This window comes from Amphiura filiformis, chromosome 16 (genome assembly GCF_039555335.1).
Source record: "Amphiura filiformis chromosome 16, Afil_fr2py, whole genome shotgun sequence".
NCBI classification, from domain to species: Eukaryota; Metazoa; Echinodermata; class Ophiuroidea; order Amphilepidida; family Amphiuridae; genus Amphiura; species Amphiura filiformis.
In genome coordinates, this window is record NC_092643.1 from 31,025,710 (window position 1) to 31,044,936 (window position 19,227).

At 36.4% G+C, this 19,227-nt stretch overlaps 1 protein-coding gene across 1 annotated transcript in view; it reads right to left on the reverse strand.

The window, feature by feature from the left end:
* LOC140135868 (vesicle-associated membrane protein-associated protein A-like) overlaps positions 1-14,856 on the reverse strand; it is a 41,503-nt gene extending 26,647 nt beyond the window's left edge. The window contains exons 1-4 of the mRNA XM_072157519.1: positions 14,709-14,856; positions 10,566-10,718; positions 9,924-10,027; positions 8,503-8,598 (exon numbers count right to left, since the gene is read on the reverse strand). Coding sequence (XP_072013620.1) covers positions 8,503-8,598; positions 9,924-10,027; positions 10,566-10,718; positions 14,709-14,766 — 411 coding nt within the window. The 5' untranslated portion in view covers positions 14,767-14,856. The remainder of the gene's footprint in view (positions 1-8,502; positions 8,599-9,923; positions 10,028-10,565; positions 10,719-14,708) is intronic.
* Positions 14,857-19,227: the final 4,371 nt, after the last annotated feature.

Consider the following 19,227-nt stretch of genomic DNA (forward strand, 5'->3'; position numbering starts at 1 on the left):
AAAGAATATTCTCTGCTCAGAATAGGATAAAGTCAAAGGACAGGGCAAACATGGAACTGCCCACACTGGACAAACTCATCAGGGTATCATATGCCAAAATTCCACTTCATGATTTTGACTTTGTTCCTGCTTTGCGAAAGTTTAAGGCGCAACCTCGCCGTCTATAAGCTGACAACTTGACAAGTCAAAGATAATCTGGGATGTCCATTTGATAAAAGTTTTATCAAAAATCTTTGTTAAAATTCATATGTATTACATAGAAATTTTCTAAGAATTTGAAAAATGACACCCAAAGATTGATATAGTTCTAAAGCTATTGGCTATTATGTTCAATCATCAAGCAAGCCAACAACAAAAATTGCTTATTATACATTCATTTCTTAAAGAGTTTAAACACTCTCAAATTTGTTCATGTTCAGGTTAACCCTGCTTTCTGGGCGAACGAAAGGCAAAAAAGGAATGGATAAAGAGATAAAAATAACAAAGAAGTGAGCTTGTTTCCAATCCGAGACGTTAAGCGTGCCAAACTCATCAGGGTTACTCCTTAAACTTGCGCCAACATTGGCTATTGGTCCAGTAAATCTCCCAAACCTCTCCTTTTAAGCATGGAAGAAAGAGATAAGTTTCTCTTTCTTCCATGTTTTAAGTGAGCATTGCGCGTGTTCAATCAACAAGTACGTCAAGAAAAATTTGACTATTTATATGGGACGCACTGTGTAGGCCTACGGCCTTTACATTCCTTCCCTTAAAGATTTTAAACACTTAAAATTTGTTTATGTTGCAGTTAACCCTGCTTTCTGGGCGACCGGAAAGGGAAAAAGGAATGGATAAAGTGATGGATGAAAAATAACAAAGAAGTGAGCTTGTTTCCAATCCGTGATCTTAATGCTCTGCGTGCTAGCCATGCGCTTCATCAACGGAAAAAGTTTAAGTTTTGAAATATTTTCTCAAAATATCAAGAGCTATTTTAAGAACTTCTGAACCAATACTAAGCTTGTTTGTACTCATTTTAGTGCAATTTTCATGCTGGTTCCAAATATGGTCATGAAAATTTACATTTCTGAAATTTTTGAATTTTTTAAAACTTGTCGTCTGCAGTCGACACCCGCGTAAAGAGAGTTAAGCGTGCCAAACTCATCAGGGTTACTCCTTAAACATTTAAACTTGCGCAAACATTGGCTCTTGGTTCAGTAGGCCCTATAAATCTTCCAAACTTCTCCTTTTATAAAGTGAGCGTTGCGCGTGTTCAATCAACAAGTAGGTCAACAAAAAATTGACTATTTATATGGGACGCACTGTGTAGGCCTACGCGGCCTTTACATTTATTTTTTAAACACTCTTAAAATGTGTTCATGTACAGGTTAACCATGCTTTCTGGGCGAACGGATAGGAAAAAAGGAATGGATAAAGAGATTAAAAGTAACAAAGAAGTGAGCTTGTTTCCAATCCGAGACCTTAAGCGTGCGCAGTATTTGCGTTTGACTCGAATGCTGGACCCCAATTGATTGGTGACGCCTGAGAAAAAGGTCTGCCTGAGAAAAAGGTCTATAGACCTTTTCATATCATGCATATCGGAAGTTTTCCGAAGTGATCATCATACACAATTCTTGGGCGCGAACTTACGCCAGTTGTGCGTTGCGTCAATGCACGCATTTGTGGAGCGTTTATGTGTAAGTTACGTGGGCGGGTGAGCGTCTTGTTCATGTGATTATTTTGCGAACATTTCAGATGCCGATTCACACGATATGAAAGGGTCTATTTTTACAGTATATAAAAATATGGGAAACGGGAAATGCAGCAGTTGCAACATGCATATTAAAAGAAATCATTATTAAACAAGAGCCTATTTGTGATTATTTCCGTGTGATGTTCCCGGTGATGTGTGGGTAATAAAAAGAGGATTGCATGAGCGCAATGATACAAACACTACTAAAGGTTTATTCAGATGGAATAAAAGGTATGTTTGTACAGTTGAGAACATGTTTAACCTTGTTGCAAAAGTTTAATATGATGAATTTGCAATTTGTACCTTATATAGCTCGGGTGGTCTAAAAGTCAGGATCGCCAAAATATTGAAGTGTAGTAAATTGCACCACGTGGCATATTAAACTTGTGATGAGGGCCGGGTTTTCCAGGGACCGATTGCGACGCTACAACGTTTGTGGTCACGTGCCAAGGTACGGATTAATTTCACACAATATCGCGAAATAAATATCGCGGGACATTTAAGTGTGTTCTTTCTTTATAGGCCTATGCTTTGATCACCGAGATAAAATGCTTCCGATGTTGCACACTTCAGCAACGAAAAAGGAAGCAAATGCTAAATGCTGTCACTGCACGACTATAGGCCCTATTTCGTGAGAAATGACTGATTTAATTTAAAAGGTAAGCAATTAAAATAAACCTTGACGCGTGCGGCAACTTGGAAAAGTTTAAAACTTTGAGATTTTTTGTAAAGAAGGTGTGATGATGCAATGCGTTTCACGATCGTATCTATTTTTCTATGTAACATTTTGATTTATGAACAGAAAAATTGGTCCCAGATACATCTAAATTTCGTCCGAAATTAGCTTAAATCCTCACAGCTTCGGGGCTTCGCCCCTGGACCCCAAAGGGGCTTTGCCCTGTAACCACCAGGGGCCCTAAGGCGGGCCCCTGGACCCCACCGTTCATCGCCGCGCCAGGCTCATGGTGCACGCCAAGGCGTGCACTAGGACTTAATCTTCATCTTTGTAATTTTTAATTATTACAATTTTTGGACGGGTAACTTTCAAAACCTGCCTAAGACCCTGCTAACACCTATGGGTTAAAAATCTATTTCCATACAGTGTTTTAAAGGGGCATTTCGTGATCCACAGCCTCATCCCCCCACTTTTCGCAAAAAAAGTTGAGATTTTTACACCACTGGATACCTCTGGCTACATAATGTTTATGTACCAAATATTTCTTGCTGATTAATTCGTTTAGCAAAAATATCGCCAAATTTGAATTTCGTTCTGGTGCACCAGAATGAAATTACAACACATTGTCTATGGAGCAGTGTAATACACATAATCATGCATAACTCGCATAACGCAAAATCGGAATCAACTGAAATTTTGGAAATAAGCTTTTTTCGTGGATATCTACTGAAAAATGTCATAAAAAGAGGATGCTAGGATCACAAAATCCTCCTTTAAATTCCCCGGTTGCATGTTTAAAAGCGCAAAAATTAAAATTTCACGAAAATATCCCATTATATACAGTATTACTGCAAAGCAGCTGATGGGAGTATCCCATTATGCACTGCAGTGTACCTGCTTGCTCCATAGTAAATGCATACAAAAAATAAGTATGAGCTGCTTAAATATTGAGAGCTATATATGAATAGTTTCACAATACTCTACATATGCTGTAAGAGTCCTATTTTTAAAAAACAAGTCTAAGCATCCCTGATTTGAGTAAATAGCAATAAGGCACATGCAGTTCTTATGGTACTGCAAATTAAAGCAAGAGTGGATATGCTACAGGGTGTCCCTGAAAGAACTGTATCGTCAGGAACTGAATTTTTTGGGTACGCATAAACCAAAAGTAAATAAATAACTGATGTAGTTGAGGATCATATCAACTATCACATGGTTTTTGAATTTTGACAATTGACTGCTCCATTTTTGAAATAAAAGAATTTTACGAAACTCCCTCATTTTCAAGCCTTTCTACAGAGTCAATATCTATCAATGATGAGAGGCGCATCATGCGTAGTGATTAGGCCATCTTAATTTTTAATCTTAATAGTTAGTTTCAAAGCCCTTCCCAAGCTAAAAAAATTTGATTAATTTTTTTTTTAACTTTAATTTTGTGTATCTGTGGCAAGTATACACTATAGATAGACCATCTATTCATCTCTCAGGTTGCACTGTGGTCAAGATTAGGCATTTTTTATTGAGATTTACGCTTTAAACTATGTTGACATCTGACGATGTCAGACGTGAGACTTTTGTGTGGTGGATCGGGAAAAAATAAAACAGTGGAAAAAACTGAAATTAACTCAATCCAGTGGGAATAACGCGAAAACAGGTGATTTTACTCATGCGTACGGGGCAGGCTTGCCGTTAGTGTGCGTCATTGCGTCCAGACGCGTATTTTACACATTTGGACGCAAGTTCACATAGCTAATCAAGTATTTTGCGTTCATGTCACATGAATGTGGACGCAGACAAAACTTCGAAATTTTATCATTAATTGATGATAAAAATAAGAAATTTTATTCTTTTATATTTTAAGATAATAAAAGCCCCAAAATTTTGACCCAACTGCTGAGAATTGAAGTAAATTCTGCAATATTTGTAAATGCAACGTCAGGAAATCGTGCACTTTTTGCATGCTTTCCGGACGATCGCTGTTTGTTTGATGGCTGGGGAAGTCCCGATTGATTTGTTTACAAGTAAGCACGTGCCGCTAACGTTTATTTAGTTATTTATCACAACCTGACAATATTCAATTTTTAATATTTTAAGTTTATTTTCTCATAAATAATCTAGGTTTCCTTTATTAGTATTATTGTTACGATGAATAAAAGCAATTTTAAAGAAAAAATCGAAATGATAACCCTTTTTCGTATTATTTGTGGCAGCGCGTGTTTCAGTTTTTGTAGCATCAACACCACGTTAATTTAAAAAAGAATGCGGAAGTGAAAGTACGAACGAAAACTGCTCAAGATTGACAGACTTTGCTCATGTTTTGCACCTGTTTTTGACCACGTTTCGGACCAAAACTGACACAGAAATGAGAAAAATTATCATAGCGAATGGAGATGGAATATCACGGCGAAAATGCACTTTTATTTTTTTTTAACAATCAACATTTGATGAGGTGTAGATCTGGGTACGTGTCCGTATCGTCATAATCGTAAATTTCAGATGGACGCAAAAATCTGTCTGGACGCAAGTTTTTGCAACCTCGTCAGCAAACTTGCGTCATTACGGACGCACATTTTTTAAACCTTAACGGGAACCCGGTACGGGGGCTATGTATGAGACTAAAGTATGTGATAGCTGATTTATTCCTCAACCACACAAAGTATTTAGTTATGTTTAGTTGTGTCGTTAAAATACCCAAATAGTTATGTTTCCGACGATACAGTTCAAGTTTCAGGGACACCCTGTACTGTGCTCAGTTGTATTCATGGATTCAAATAGCTGCAAATTAATAAACCGCATGACAGGATATTTGTACAAGCTTGTAAATTTCCAATTCAGAAGTTAATCACAAGAAGAAAAAAACAAGAGTGCAAAAATAAAATACTAGATACAAATTTCTCACTATCCAGCATAACTTATGAAGTCTGCACAAAAAGTAACTCAGCTGTTATATATCAGTGCTGTACGGTGCGACCATTTTAGGCGCATTGGCGACTAGATTTTTTCTGATGGCGACTAAATATTCAATCCCTGGAGCCAATGGCGACCAACTATTGAAGCTTTTAATCGCCAGCAAATGCAAAACATGTATGTAATGTAGCATTCAAGAGAATGTATGCTATGAATATATGCATTTATCATGATGTCTCGATGGGGACTGCCTAGATAACATATAGGCCCACACTGTACATGCTGTATGGAGTATGTAGCGTTCAATGGGAATATGTAGATTGAGTACAGCAGCTATGAATATTCAACGCACGTCAGTTGGCACCTCAGATTTTTTACCTGGGAACAAAATTTGGGCGCCTAAATTTATAAAGTTAGGAGCCATTGGCTCCTGAATCAGGTTTTGCACCGTACAGCACTGTTATACGCCTATAGATTCAGAACTAATAATTGTTTTCACAGTATTTCAACATAAAAAGAAGGATGCTTTATTTACGAGCATTTTGATACCCCATTTGTCCAATTTTGTTCAATATTGACAATACAGCCGTGTTTTGAAAGAAAAATACCTTAATTTAGAAGTTGCAGGTTATTTGTATTGATTTGAAGTAAGCGCGAAGATAATGGCGGGTTTAACGTGTTTACAGTGCTGGCATTATAACCATTGATCGCTGTAAACTGCAACTTTTAAATTCGGGTATTTTTCTGTAAAAGCACTACTGTGTTGTTAATATTGAACGACATTTGACGAATGGGGTATCAAAATGTGTGTAAATAAATCATCCTTCTCTCTATGTTGAAAAATTGTGAAAACAATTATTTGTTCTGAATCTATAGGCATATTTATAACAGCTGAGTTACTTTTTGTGCAGACTTTAGATCATTTTGATTTCTTATGATCTTGTCTACAGATCAGTCATTAGCAATAATTTCGTTTTTCAAAAATAATTTTATTGTTATGATGTATATTCAGACGTAGCGGTAAACTTAATTTATAGAAAGCAAAATTAAACTTCTACCCAAATCTAATTTGGTACACTCACCGGAATGCTTTCACCGGTTCAACCGGCGTCTTCAGTGGATGTTTTTGTTCTGATCAAGATTAGTTGTTGTTTCAACAACATCACTAGCAACAACAAATCTTCAGAGCAAATAACATCAGCTGAAGATACCAGTTGACCTGGTGAAAGTGCTCTGATGAGTGTACCAAATTTTGAGTAGCATACTAGAAGTTTATGTTGTTTTATTTTTTGTCATTTTTTTTAATTCCATTACCTCATGAATATCCATTATGCATGTGATCCAATCATAATTATTTTATTATTGCTCGCACCTCCCTTACTTCTGAACGGAACGTGGCGAATTGAAAAAAAGCCCGTTTTATTCAAATTATATTTACCTTCATTTAAATATTTATGATACTTTCATCAAAACAAATAATCAAACGATGATAATGTGTAATATAATAAATATGAAATTTTAGTATTTGAGTTTTTGTATATTTTAGACATTCTGTGGCTTTGTGTTTGCTGTGTAGAGGCTGAATTGCACATGCGTACTCTGACCATTGAGGCCAGTGACCCGTCAGTGATAGTCATGGGCAAATTGATATCAACATTTTTCTTACTGCTGATTGGTTATACATATTTTGAACTCTTCGATTAATTTTGAGGTAACTACAGTGTACCATTAGGCGTTGAAAAAAAGAAACCCCGTTTTACGGGCGGACGGACCTTTCAAATAGATTCGGTCGGTCAGCCTGTTTTTTTCCATTCTTTTTTTTTGGAAATGACCCAAAACCAAAACCTGTAAATAATTTGCAATTTGAGAGAATACAATAAGAAATGTTGTTCCTGAAATTTCCGAAATTTGGATCGGCATTCATTTGTACAGGAAATTTTTTTCCCCAATTTGTTCAAAATCTGGGTCGGTCGGGCCCGTAGAACAGGGTTTTCTTTTTTCATCGCCTTAGGGACATGCATACTTAAACATTAACCAATGATCCTAAAGAGCCGTGTGTAGTCATGTGATATGTCAAACTTTTCCTCTGATCATCAGGAACAAACGTTTTTTTCCAAATTTTTCATTTCAAAAATACCAATGACAAATTGAATGACTTATCCTTCACTTTCAAGCAATTTATAAATAATTTTAATTTCTTTACACTTGCGCTGGTATCACTGAATGGGTCTTTAATTCAGGTCCTATACTCTGTCTAATTTCTTCAACACGCACGTTATAGACCAGCAGTGTTGTAGCTACAGTGGGCGGTGGTGGGCGGGAAAGCCCACCACTCAGTTTTGGAGCCCACCACTCAACTGCAATTTTAGCATTGGAGCCCACCACTCACAAGAGTACAAAATTGCACAATTTTGTTGAATTAGTAAAGAATTTGATCAATTCTGACAACAAATGGCCAAATATGCAAGATTTTTATCAAATGCCACCCAATGTTCTAGCTACAACCCTGTAGACCAGACAGATCAACTATATCACTTGGGTCTACTTTTCGGTGTAATGGTAAAAGCCTAACAATTCCCACCGATTACGAGCTGATCAAACTACAGTAAGCCAAATAATTAAGGTACCAGTTATGTTCACCCCTTGTATATCCTAAACAAAGACAGGTATGTCATAATTGGAACCAGCAGCCAATAGCTACATTGTTTAGCTCGAATTTAAGACCTCAATTGTTCAAGAAATAAACACCCAACAATCCAAAAACTCAAGGAAGATGTCAATTTACAAGTTGCAGTTTGCTAGATATGATGCCCTACTGATTTGTACACAACGCGTTCGATAAACAAGCGAAGTGCTTCCATCAATTAGCTCGTTAAAACTAGCGTTGTGCTTTCATTGATTAGAACACAAAAGTGCAACTTTTGATTTTGTTTCTTCATTAGGTTTTAGATCACTGTTTCTTTAATTCTCAACCAATTTCAACCAATAAGGTCTTAAATCAGAGCTAAAGAGTACAGGTATTGGCTGCTTATCTTACATATCTGTCTTTATTAAGGATATACAGGGGTGAACACAACTGGTACCTTAATTTTTTTGCCTTACTGTATAGTCACTGAGGAAGCATTTACAGGTGTGCACCCCACTACCACTTATGTTGCACACTGCAACCCACTTCACCATGAAGGACACTTACCTGCGGTGACACGCCTGCTGGGACTTGGTTAGCTGGATATTCAAATACACATTTCAGCTTGGTATCCATCAATTCTCCTGGCTGTGCACTCTTCCACTGTGCAGAGAACAAATTGAATGAGGAAAACATTTTAGGAACTGCTAAACTCGGCATCATACTTGTTTAAGATAGCGATATGTACTGGTGATCGAGACTGTCATATTTGGAAACTGAAAAAGGCCAATCAGTCAAACATGTTCATGTGTAAAGTGTGCTGAGGCCTGTGGATCAACGTCTAGGCGTTGTTCCTGTGCGTAGCGTGCTATAAATCACTGCGCTTTTTTTAACATATAATTGCATGTCACGCTCCTGAGGCGGCAAGTAACTTTAAACATTTTTGAAAGCACAAGGAACAAGTAAGCCAAGTAAATTAAACATCACAATATTACAGATGAGTGCAGGTTGTTCAAAATTGTGTGTTATTCTGATGTGATTGTCCAGAAGTGCTCATATGTGACACGATCAAGGGGAATGAGTCTTATGTCGCTTATAATGATGTTGAGATATTGGCAAAGAAAGTGTTAAAATTCTTTTGTTTTATATTGTTTTCAGCGATTGATAAATTGACGTAACTTCACAAAGAAAAGTCGAATCAACATGGGGTTTTCAGTTTCTGAAAGCTCTAAATGTCCTGTTTAGAAACCTGTGTAAAACCCATTTTCGACCAGGGCCGACATGTGACTCTTTCCCCTTGATCATGTCACATATTGGAACAAAGGAAAGTACTATATAAGACAGGCATCCGCAAATGGCGGGGCACGTGCCAAAGGTTCCCGAGTGGCTCACGACACCCTTTGATTTTTAAAAAAAAATTGGAAAAATAAAAATTTAAGTTTTTTGATAATTTACCAGTAATATTATGTCTGTTGAAGTATATAGTTGAAAGCATGCACAAAAACATGCCAGGAAACCCTCCTATACCATTTTCGATGGCCAAAATCCACAAACCAGTGGGCCCATGGCGGGACCCTGGACCCCATGCCTGAGACGCTGCACTCTATTTGGTTAGTGGCACTTTAAGTTATTTCATTTTCAATATGGCACTTCACAGATCTATTTAAGAATGCCTGAAATAAGGGGTTATGACACAAAAATAAACTTTTTTTTAAGTGTGTATGCTCTCAATACTGCTGCAATTGGGCATCAACTGGCGTAGAAATTATTGGCCTTCAATTGCTTCTCCTAAAAAAAAGCGTATAGGAAAAAGTATGTTTTCTTTGGAAGGTCACCGACCTGAGACGGATAACAGAGAGATCCATAAGAAGTTTGTACGAGAAAAGTTGAATCGTATACTAGTTTTTATGTAGGGCTGAAAATCTTTTGATGTGGTTAAGTACATGTTTATACAGTACACGGGAAAGCAATAAACTTTGTATACTTACAATATTTTCCTGGTCAAAATCTTCACTGGGTGCAATGAGCGATTGCACCATGAATTTGTGCTTGTTCTTCTCATTTGGATCATATTCGAATGGTTGTAACATTACTGTATTAAATTAGAAAAAATAATATAAACAAAAATGTTTAAAATTTGTATTGTACAAAGTGGAGATGGCCTAGAGAGGAACAGCCTCAAGAATTTGTGGCATCTCCCTGTGTTACACATACATTATATTGAGAGCCCTAAGTAATCAAAAATCAAGGAAAATCCTGTAATCCTGTTTTGTCTTTGGTGAGATGCTGCAGATAGACTAAACAATATACTTTTTTTGAATAGTTTTGAACAAAACCGAGGAACACTTTGGTGTGATTTTGAACAATATCTGATCAATTTTGTAAATCTTTCCCTGTATGACCTTTATTAGAGCCATTTTTGTCACCAAAGATTTCCTGATTTGTTTCACATCAGCAGCAGCATTCAAACTTGATTCCAAGCCTCACAAAAATGCACACTTTATGAAAACCGTACATTTTGCAACTGGACTAAAGTTAAACAAACTTGGTTCAAACTTAGACACAAAATTCATTTTAGCCAATCGGCAGGTAGTTCTCACGGGGTCAACTAAATCAATTGCAATTCTTACCTGATACTTGTATATGTTGATTGGGACCTACTACTCCGCTGTTTGGCCTTACACAGTACCTCCTTGGTGCTGTAGTTTTGATCTTGAAACATACTGACTTATCTGTGGGATTTCTCAATTTTAATTCTGATGTCACAACTTCTGTGAAAGGACCTGTTAGAAAATGAAAAAAAAAATCAATAGTATGTAAGTATAGCCATAATCATTCAAATGCCCATGGTAACCTTGTTGGAAAGAAGGCATAGCTAATGACAAATGTGGGAAATAATCTTTTAAACCTTAATGGAAACCCTGGATAAACAGTAATCTGTAATCGTATTTCTGAAAGTGGCTTCCTCCAAAAGTAACTCCTGGTTTAGAAGCAAATCAAGGGACCAGGAGCCACTTTTTTAAACTGGTCCAAATAATGCCCTGAATTGGGCAATCCTTTCTTTCATACCATCAATGCTATAAAAGGTTTTATATTATTTATCAAATTGAACCTTTGCATCAACATTAAACATGATTTCAGCTGTACAAACATATATCATTCATTATCATGTAAATTTGTACCTTTTTTATTCCACTGATAAATTTTATTTTGTACTAAAATTTGTGTTTGATCGCTATTTTTGATTGACGGAAAACTGGTTACCAACGCAAGCTTCTGACAGCAATCAATAAGCAGGTCTTGTGTTTTAGATTTTTCAATAGCTCCACCTCCCCTGAAATGGTAGAGCTGTTAGGAGAATGGTGGGTGAATAGGGCCTCAAGACTCGTTGAAGCTCAGGAGATCAAAGTTGATTCTCCTCACCCAATTCTGCGAGAATCAATTAATTCTCCCAATATGTACATCACAATCGTGTAACAACTAGTGCAAAGCCCTTACGGCCAGGGTTCAGGGCCCGCGTAAGTGTCCTGGAAGCTCTCTGGGGTTCTACATGTAGATGTAGCCTTATTTGGGACTTCTTTTTCACAAAATTTATAACTAATATTTCAGAAACACCAGGACTTGTCTTTTTGAAATTCCCAGGAATGCTACAAATCAAGACATTTAGGAATGCTATTAATAGGGGTGTGATTGAATTGCTATATTTATTGCTAATAAAATAAAGGAGAAATCTCTGAAAATAACAATAAATAAATTTGAGTGCACCAGTTTTTTCCCTGTACTGGAGGCTACATTCACATCCCGTACAAATGCGCCTCAATACCAGGTACCATAATAAGCGACGTACCTTTTAAAATGTTCAAAATTAAATGTAACTTGTACTATAAAATATACGGTATTAGGTATGCTCACAAAATGGACATTGGGTGGTGCCAAAATGTACAAAAACTGTGTCCACACTTGGATGATCTCTTCTGGGATCAGAGTCTTAGCTAGAAATTGAGGGTTGCCCGTCATTTGAATAAAATTGCCTGTCCTAATTTGACCTTTAAAACATTTATCAGACGTCTTTAAAAGCCTATTGGGGGTTCAAAGAGTTAAAATATGTGCTGACATGGCCTTGTTCTACAAATTGGGTTTACTAAAAAGGTCAATTAGCTTCTTAAAACATACAATTTATAATATAGCATCTGTCAAAGGCATTAATTTTGCCCGTCCCAGGAGCAAACTGGCCGTCTAAAATGACAGCCAGACGGGTGGCTAGCTAAGACCCTGTCTGGGATTGATTTGCTAATAGCAGTACATTTCTAGTCGAGACTTTTGGTCATACTCAAAATGGCCAAAAATTGGTTATTTATGATGCCTTAAAAGTTGAACTATTCACAGGTACTGCAATCAATAAAATATTTAAAACTAATGAAATGTCATTTGTAACAAAAGATCTCATTATCTTTTTTTTTAATTGTTTTTAAAACGCAAATGCTAATTAGTGCTAATCACCCACATAGTTAACCCACAAAGTAGCCATCTCACAGAGTTTACACACAAATCAGTCAAAAATGGTCCTTCTTTAAAGTGTTATACAATGTATATGTGACATGAGTCGGATGTCGCTAATATTGTTTTTGAGATATTGGCAATACAGTGTTCAAATTCTTCTGTTTTAATTGTTTTCAGCCATTGATAAATTGCTCATAACTCGGTAACCAGATGTCCGATATTGGGATTTGCATCAAAATGTTACATTTGTTAACTACTGTACCAGAAAATGATTGAAAATTGGCGACATTTGACTCATTCCCCTTGATCATGTCACATATCTGGAAAAGTTGTATTTGTATATTTATGTAGGTTTCCTTGACCTATCTTTTCTTTTAATTTTCTTAGTAATAGTACCGTACCGGTAATATGTAAAATATTTAAGTGTGTTTGGGCCAATTTGGCTGACTAGCAAATATGTGTTATCTACGGTTTGCCTCTTTGTACCTACAATAAGTCACTGACTCTTTGTAAAAGTGTAAGACACAGTATCCATTCATCATTTAATGTCATCCATCAAAAATTAAGGAAATTATTGACTCTTCATCTTTGATCTTCTGAATCACCCACTTCTTCTTCTTTTCTACTCTCCAACATTGAATCTCTCACTCAAGTAAAATCAGCATCACTTCCGTCACATGAAAAGATGATCAGATGAGTGACAAGTGGCAAAAAATTCGTGAAATGGAAGAACTTTCTCAGAAAAATACCATATGTTTTTCGATAAATTCGCCATCTCATGATCTTGAATAAATACAGAATTACGTCACTCAGGCACTGAAAAACTGTCAAACGCACTTGAAAATGCACGATATGCTAGTGTAAATTAGCGTCAAAACAAGCGTACACCAAGCACTTTTGTTACGCAAAAGTTTTGGAGATGGCATCACCGGTTTTGCAACTAGCTCTTTTTATACATCCAAAATAGCGGTAAAAGCATGGTGGATTTGGGAACAAAATAAAGCTTGTTTGATGAAATAAAAGGTACCGTATGTTTGTATAGCTAAAAACATGTTTAACCTTGATGCAAAAGTTTAATTTGATAAATTAGTAATTTTGACCTATTATAGCCTGGGTGGTCTTAAAAGAAAAGATCGCCATAAGGCCAAGTAAAAAAAACAAAACATGTATATCGTCCAGACTTTTTCAAAAATCGGTGAGGGAGATCCTTATTATTTGTGTTATTTTTTACCATTCATTTCTGTGTAAAATTGCAATTGCAAAGTGTTTTAGGCCAAGGAAAGTCGATTTTGAGTTTCCCGTCACCTGCCCTCACTTCATTTTCTGACCCTCACTTGAATTCATTATTGTGATTTTCCAAAAAATACCAATGAAAACTGGTTAATATTGGCCAAAAAATTTATGAATATCCCTCTATTTTTGTGGAAAAATCAAAATCAAAACATACATTTTGCTGTCAACCTTGCAGACTCTTTATAATATACTTTTGAATCTTATTTGGGCTAAACATCCATCTTCAAGTGAGTGAGCGGCAAATAACAACACATTTTACATGCCTGTTCCTGTTGGTCATAATGAAAGGCCGACAAATGAATAAATGAAAAAGTTACCTCACTTGTTTTCAGAAATTATGTGACGGGAAACTCAAAATTGACTGTTAGGGGCCTTATCAACACATAAAATCGAGGAGGCCCCCTAATATTTTTGTTATTTCATCAAAGCCCTACCCCTAAGTGTTTGCAATGTGTTTATAAATGATAACCAAGAACGTCTTACCATGTCTTTTCATCACCAAAAATTTAGAAACAAAGAAAGTAAGGAAGCAAATTATAGGAAAAATAACAAAAATATTTGAAAATCTCCAAAAATCGGTGAGGGCAGGGACGATATACATGTTATTTATTTTACTTGGCCTAATATTGATCATGATTATCCAAAATCAACATACACAATCAATCAATGAACGAATGATGCATCATTTTGGAATCTTTTTATGCCTTTTCTGATTTTCTTCTTTCATGCTTTAGCAATTTATGCACAGGCCTTCCTCAAAATTTTTTTGAAATGCTGAACATGATTTGTGGCTAATTTTATCAGCATATCAGCAGTGGCGAATGCACAAACATACTGCCAGTGGCAGAATGGCAGCCATGCCCCATGTCCATGATTGCAACATGAACGTCCGTCCAGCAAAATAGTGATGTGGCTTTTTGTACAGTCAGCTACGGTTATGTATTGAATACGTTTATATTTTGTTTTTCGTAGTTACCTACCTCGAAATCTAATCTCCCCCGGAGGTTCTATAGATAGTACTTGCTCTGTTTTTGACATTGTGAATAAATTTAGGACCTAATTAGTGCAATTAACACCTTCAGAATGTCTACAGCGTTTGGTACACTGGACTGTCAGCCATTAAACAGAATTGCATGATGGGATGTCAGAGGCGTTTCATCCCAGATGGCGCTCTTGCGTTTGGGAGTCGTTAAAAAAAGACAATAAAAATATAAAAATATAAAATGGTGGGAAAAAAATTGAGCACAACAAAGAAACATCTGGGCCACATCATACCGCCTGAATGGATAATTATCTACTGCATTGATTGACTAAAATAATTCACAAACTGGCTGGATTTCCCCTTCCCTGCTTTTTTTCTTTTTTTTTTGGTTTTCACCTTTTCAGCTTTTTCATTTCATTCATCATGAGTAGGCCCATCATTAATTTTTCCTTTCATCAGACTTAAGCCTAGTTTTTGGTCTTTTCCAACAGTGCTCGAGAAAAGGGGGAAGCGAATGAGATTCTGTCCTACATAGGCCCCTACCACAAAAAGTCTTGGAAGTGATCCATGTTATCTAATAAACTTATTTATATGTAGACCTATATCTGATATAGTTTTCTCTATATAGGCCTAGGCCTAGGCCCCCTAGTAGCTCCTAGTTTTCCTAAAGTTTTCCAAAATCTATAAAAAAATCTGACAAATCCTAGAAATTGAAGAGGGAGGGGACGAGAACCAAAACATTAATTTTATACAGCCTATGATCATTGTAAAGTATGACCTAAATATTAGATTTAGACCTGTTCTGTTAAAAAAAAATTAAAACGGAATACCCCGGTAGGGCCTAACCAGTATTAAGGGATCTGGAATGAGCGTTTTAAGCATTTCGACAGTTATTTTTGTGGACATGAGAGCACATCAGACATAGGCCTATCGAGTTGCATTCTGAATACGTAGAATGTCTTTCTGATATCAAATAATTTTCATTTTTTGAAATTCACGATACAATACAAATTTTATGATAAATTATTAAAATTTGATATTTCACATTTTTGATAGGGCCTATATAACAGTCCTCGAAGAAAATTTTATAAATCTGATGATATAGGCCTATTCTTAAAGTGTATGTAGCTGGGAGAAAAAGCCGACGGTCAATTGAAAATTTTGACCTTTCATATTGAAGAGCTTTGAAGATATGGATTTTTTTCCCAAAAGACCTAATTTTTTTGGGTGTTTTGGAAAAAAAATCCATATCTTCACTGATACGAAAGGTCAAAATTTTCAATTGATCGTTGGCTTTTCATCCCACCTACATACACTTCAAGTATAAATCATCAGATTTATAAAGTTTACGAGTACTGTAATATAAAAAATATCAATTTTTAATGATTTGCCATAAAATGTGTATCACATTGCTAATTTAAAAAATCAAAATTATTTGATATCAGAAGGACATTCTTCGTATTCAAAATGCAATTCGATATGTCTGATGTGCTCTAATATCCCACAATAAATACTGTCCAAACGTTCATACCCCAATCCTACCCCTTAACTTGATAGTCAATTTTTTTTATTGATCCAAATAGGACTACGACTCAAAATGTTTTAAACGTGTTCTGGTTTTGGTCAAAACATTTTATTAACATCTCAATGTCGGATACGAAAGCCATGAGAACATTTTTAAAACGTATCATTAAATTAATTAAGTTTACTTCAAGGACTGTTAAATTTAAAAAATAAAAAAATATCAAATTTTAATAATTTGCCATAGGCCCTAAAATGTTTATTATATCGCGAATTTCAAAAAATCTAAATTATTTGATAGGAGGACATTCCTCGTATTCAGAGAGCACTTCGATATGTCTGATGTATTCTCATGTGACATGTCCCAGAAAAGGAGCTAAAAGGCTGTGCAAACGTTGCTATCAGAAAAAGCAAATATTTTTCGATAGGCCTACCCCAAATTTTTACAATGCAGAGAGGGTGTGTTAGCTTTAAAATTAACAACTATTTTAAACTGTTGCGATTTGGTAGTTCATAGCATCTTGCGAATTAATGGTGAGCTTTGGCAAAAATTGCATTGATCATTTTCATAGCGAGTGTGTAGAAGCCTTGTAGAAGAATTCAAATATCACAGATATAGGCCTACTCTTACAGATCCTGTGGTTCTTGAGCCGGGTTCTTTGGAAGTTGTAAAGAGTTCTGAAACAACAACACTTTTGTAAAACTTTTATTAAAATAACTTCTTCACAACAATAAATCAAGCAAGGTTTTCAAAAATAGCGGCTGCTTCGACCAACAATAGATCGTAGCCTTAAGACTTAGGCCTATATTATACGTTGCCTCTCTAAATGTAAGAGTGAATTGCCACTCTTTCAAGGAGTTGAACGAAGGACAGCCCGTTTTTGAGTGGAAAACACTCTAAAATGAGAAAAAGTACATATTTTTTCTTTATCCAATATTCACTCTTTTGAGAGTATACAGACTACTTTTTTTCAATCCTTTTAGAGTGAAATATTTCCACTCAAAAAGGGTCTGTCCTCCATTTCACTCTTCCCCTGTTTTTTCCACTCTTTTCACTCGTTGTACATAGGCCTAATACAATTACTTAATTGCCCACCCGACCCATGCGTCAGGTGTTTTTTTAACTTTTAAACATCCGAAACACTTCTAGAATTTCCGAAGACATTGAAATATAGGGGAAAAGGAATGATGCATGCGAAAATAGAGATGACTAAGACATAAACCAGGGAAATCAAATCTGTAGATTGAGAGAAACCCGAATCAGCATATTTGGAATATTGCTGTGGAATAACACAATCAGTGGGGGGGGGGGCAGCGGTGGAGAACTCTTTCCCCTGTGGGGTGCTAGCTGATCTGATATTTAAGATTTGCATGCCGAGTTTTTGTGCTTAGCCATTTGCCCATTTTGCACCCCCCTTGAAAGTTGACTCCCCTCGCCTCTCCTTTACCCCTCTGAAACTGTCACGGGCTATAATACACCAATGATCCCAATGATAAATAACTAATTCTACAATAAAGGGGCTGTGACAAAAAAATGTTTACCTCCATGCGAGGGGGGCGGGTGAATTCTTAAATTGCCTGCCAATACTCGCTCACCCCCGGGCTCACCCCCTTTTGACCCTGGCTTTCGACATACTAAAGATATTGGCACCCCATACACATGCCAGAATTTTGGGAACCCAAACTTATAAATAAGAGTCATCCAGTGATGGCAAAACTATGGTTTTCTATACACCTGGCCAAACAATCTGTCAAAAATCGCACCCTCCCCTTTTGACCTGCCAATATAACCATTTTCCCTGTCTCAGAGACCCTCAAAATGCCCACCTTCATCCCCGGGAGCACTCCCACTTTGGAGGTGACTGTTAAGACCCCCTCCCCCCATTTTCAGCGTCGCTGTCACCCAAAGACCCCATATTTGTTTACGAAGACCCCCTATTTTTCAATTTGATCTGTCACCCAAAGACCCTTATTTTTCAATTGGAACAGCAATTTTCATTTATCACTGATTTTGTTACTTATTGTGAAAAAACAAAGAAATTTGAAGCCATGCATTTAGAACTATAGAAATTCAATGTTCGGGGTTTCTGTGGCACTGTTTCGGCTCTCACCCAAAGGTCCCATTTAAAAAAACCGGTCATGTTCTCACCCAATGACCCCATATGTTTTACTGTGAAAGTGTCATATCAATTTGTAAGCGCTTTAGCAAAGTGATATAGTTCATTGAATTTACAACCGCATGACAAAACAGGCGAAAATAGTAACTTTTTGCACAAGATTTGCAATTTAAAGTGAATTGGCCATTGCTCATTCTAGTGACGCTAGTATAATTTATGGACAATATATTGTGCTTTTTCATTTAATGACATAAAATTTGATAAAATATTGTAAGGAACACTTGAGGTTTGACTTTTAAAACCTACATTTTGGTCAAAAATGTGCTTGGATATGTAGTTTTCAACAGATTTTCCACATTCCCCTTGCTATAACACTGAATTGCGTTATCTGTTGACCTAGTGAAGAAAACTATTTTTAGGGGGAAGTGTTAGCTTTCGTTTGATATTTAAAAAAATCTGATTGGATGAAGGGAACACTTGGGGTTTCGACAAAAACCAATCAAAGAGGCCCATTTTTCAGCTAGAAGCTCCACAGCTCTTACAATGCTATGCACTCAACCGTGTAGTGTAATCAAAGACTGTGTGGAGACAATTCACTGCTTGCTTGAGAGTTCTTGGACGAAAATGTGTGCTCAGGTGTATGAGGTGGAAACTGTGCGCATGATGGTTTATAAGAAAATCGTTTTTGTATAGAAACCTTTCCATATGCAGCCATATACTCTAAGGAATAAAGGTTCTAGATAGAACCTTTTTTGTCGGATTTTGTCCTGCATGAGAACCCTCCCTCTTGAACCTCTAATTTTGGAGAAACCTTAAAGGTTGTCTAATGAACTGAAAACGGTTCTGTGTCACATTTTGGGGCCATTTGCGATGGTTTTT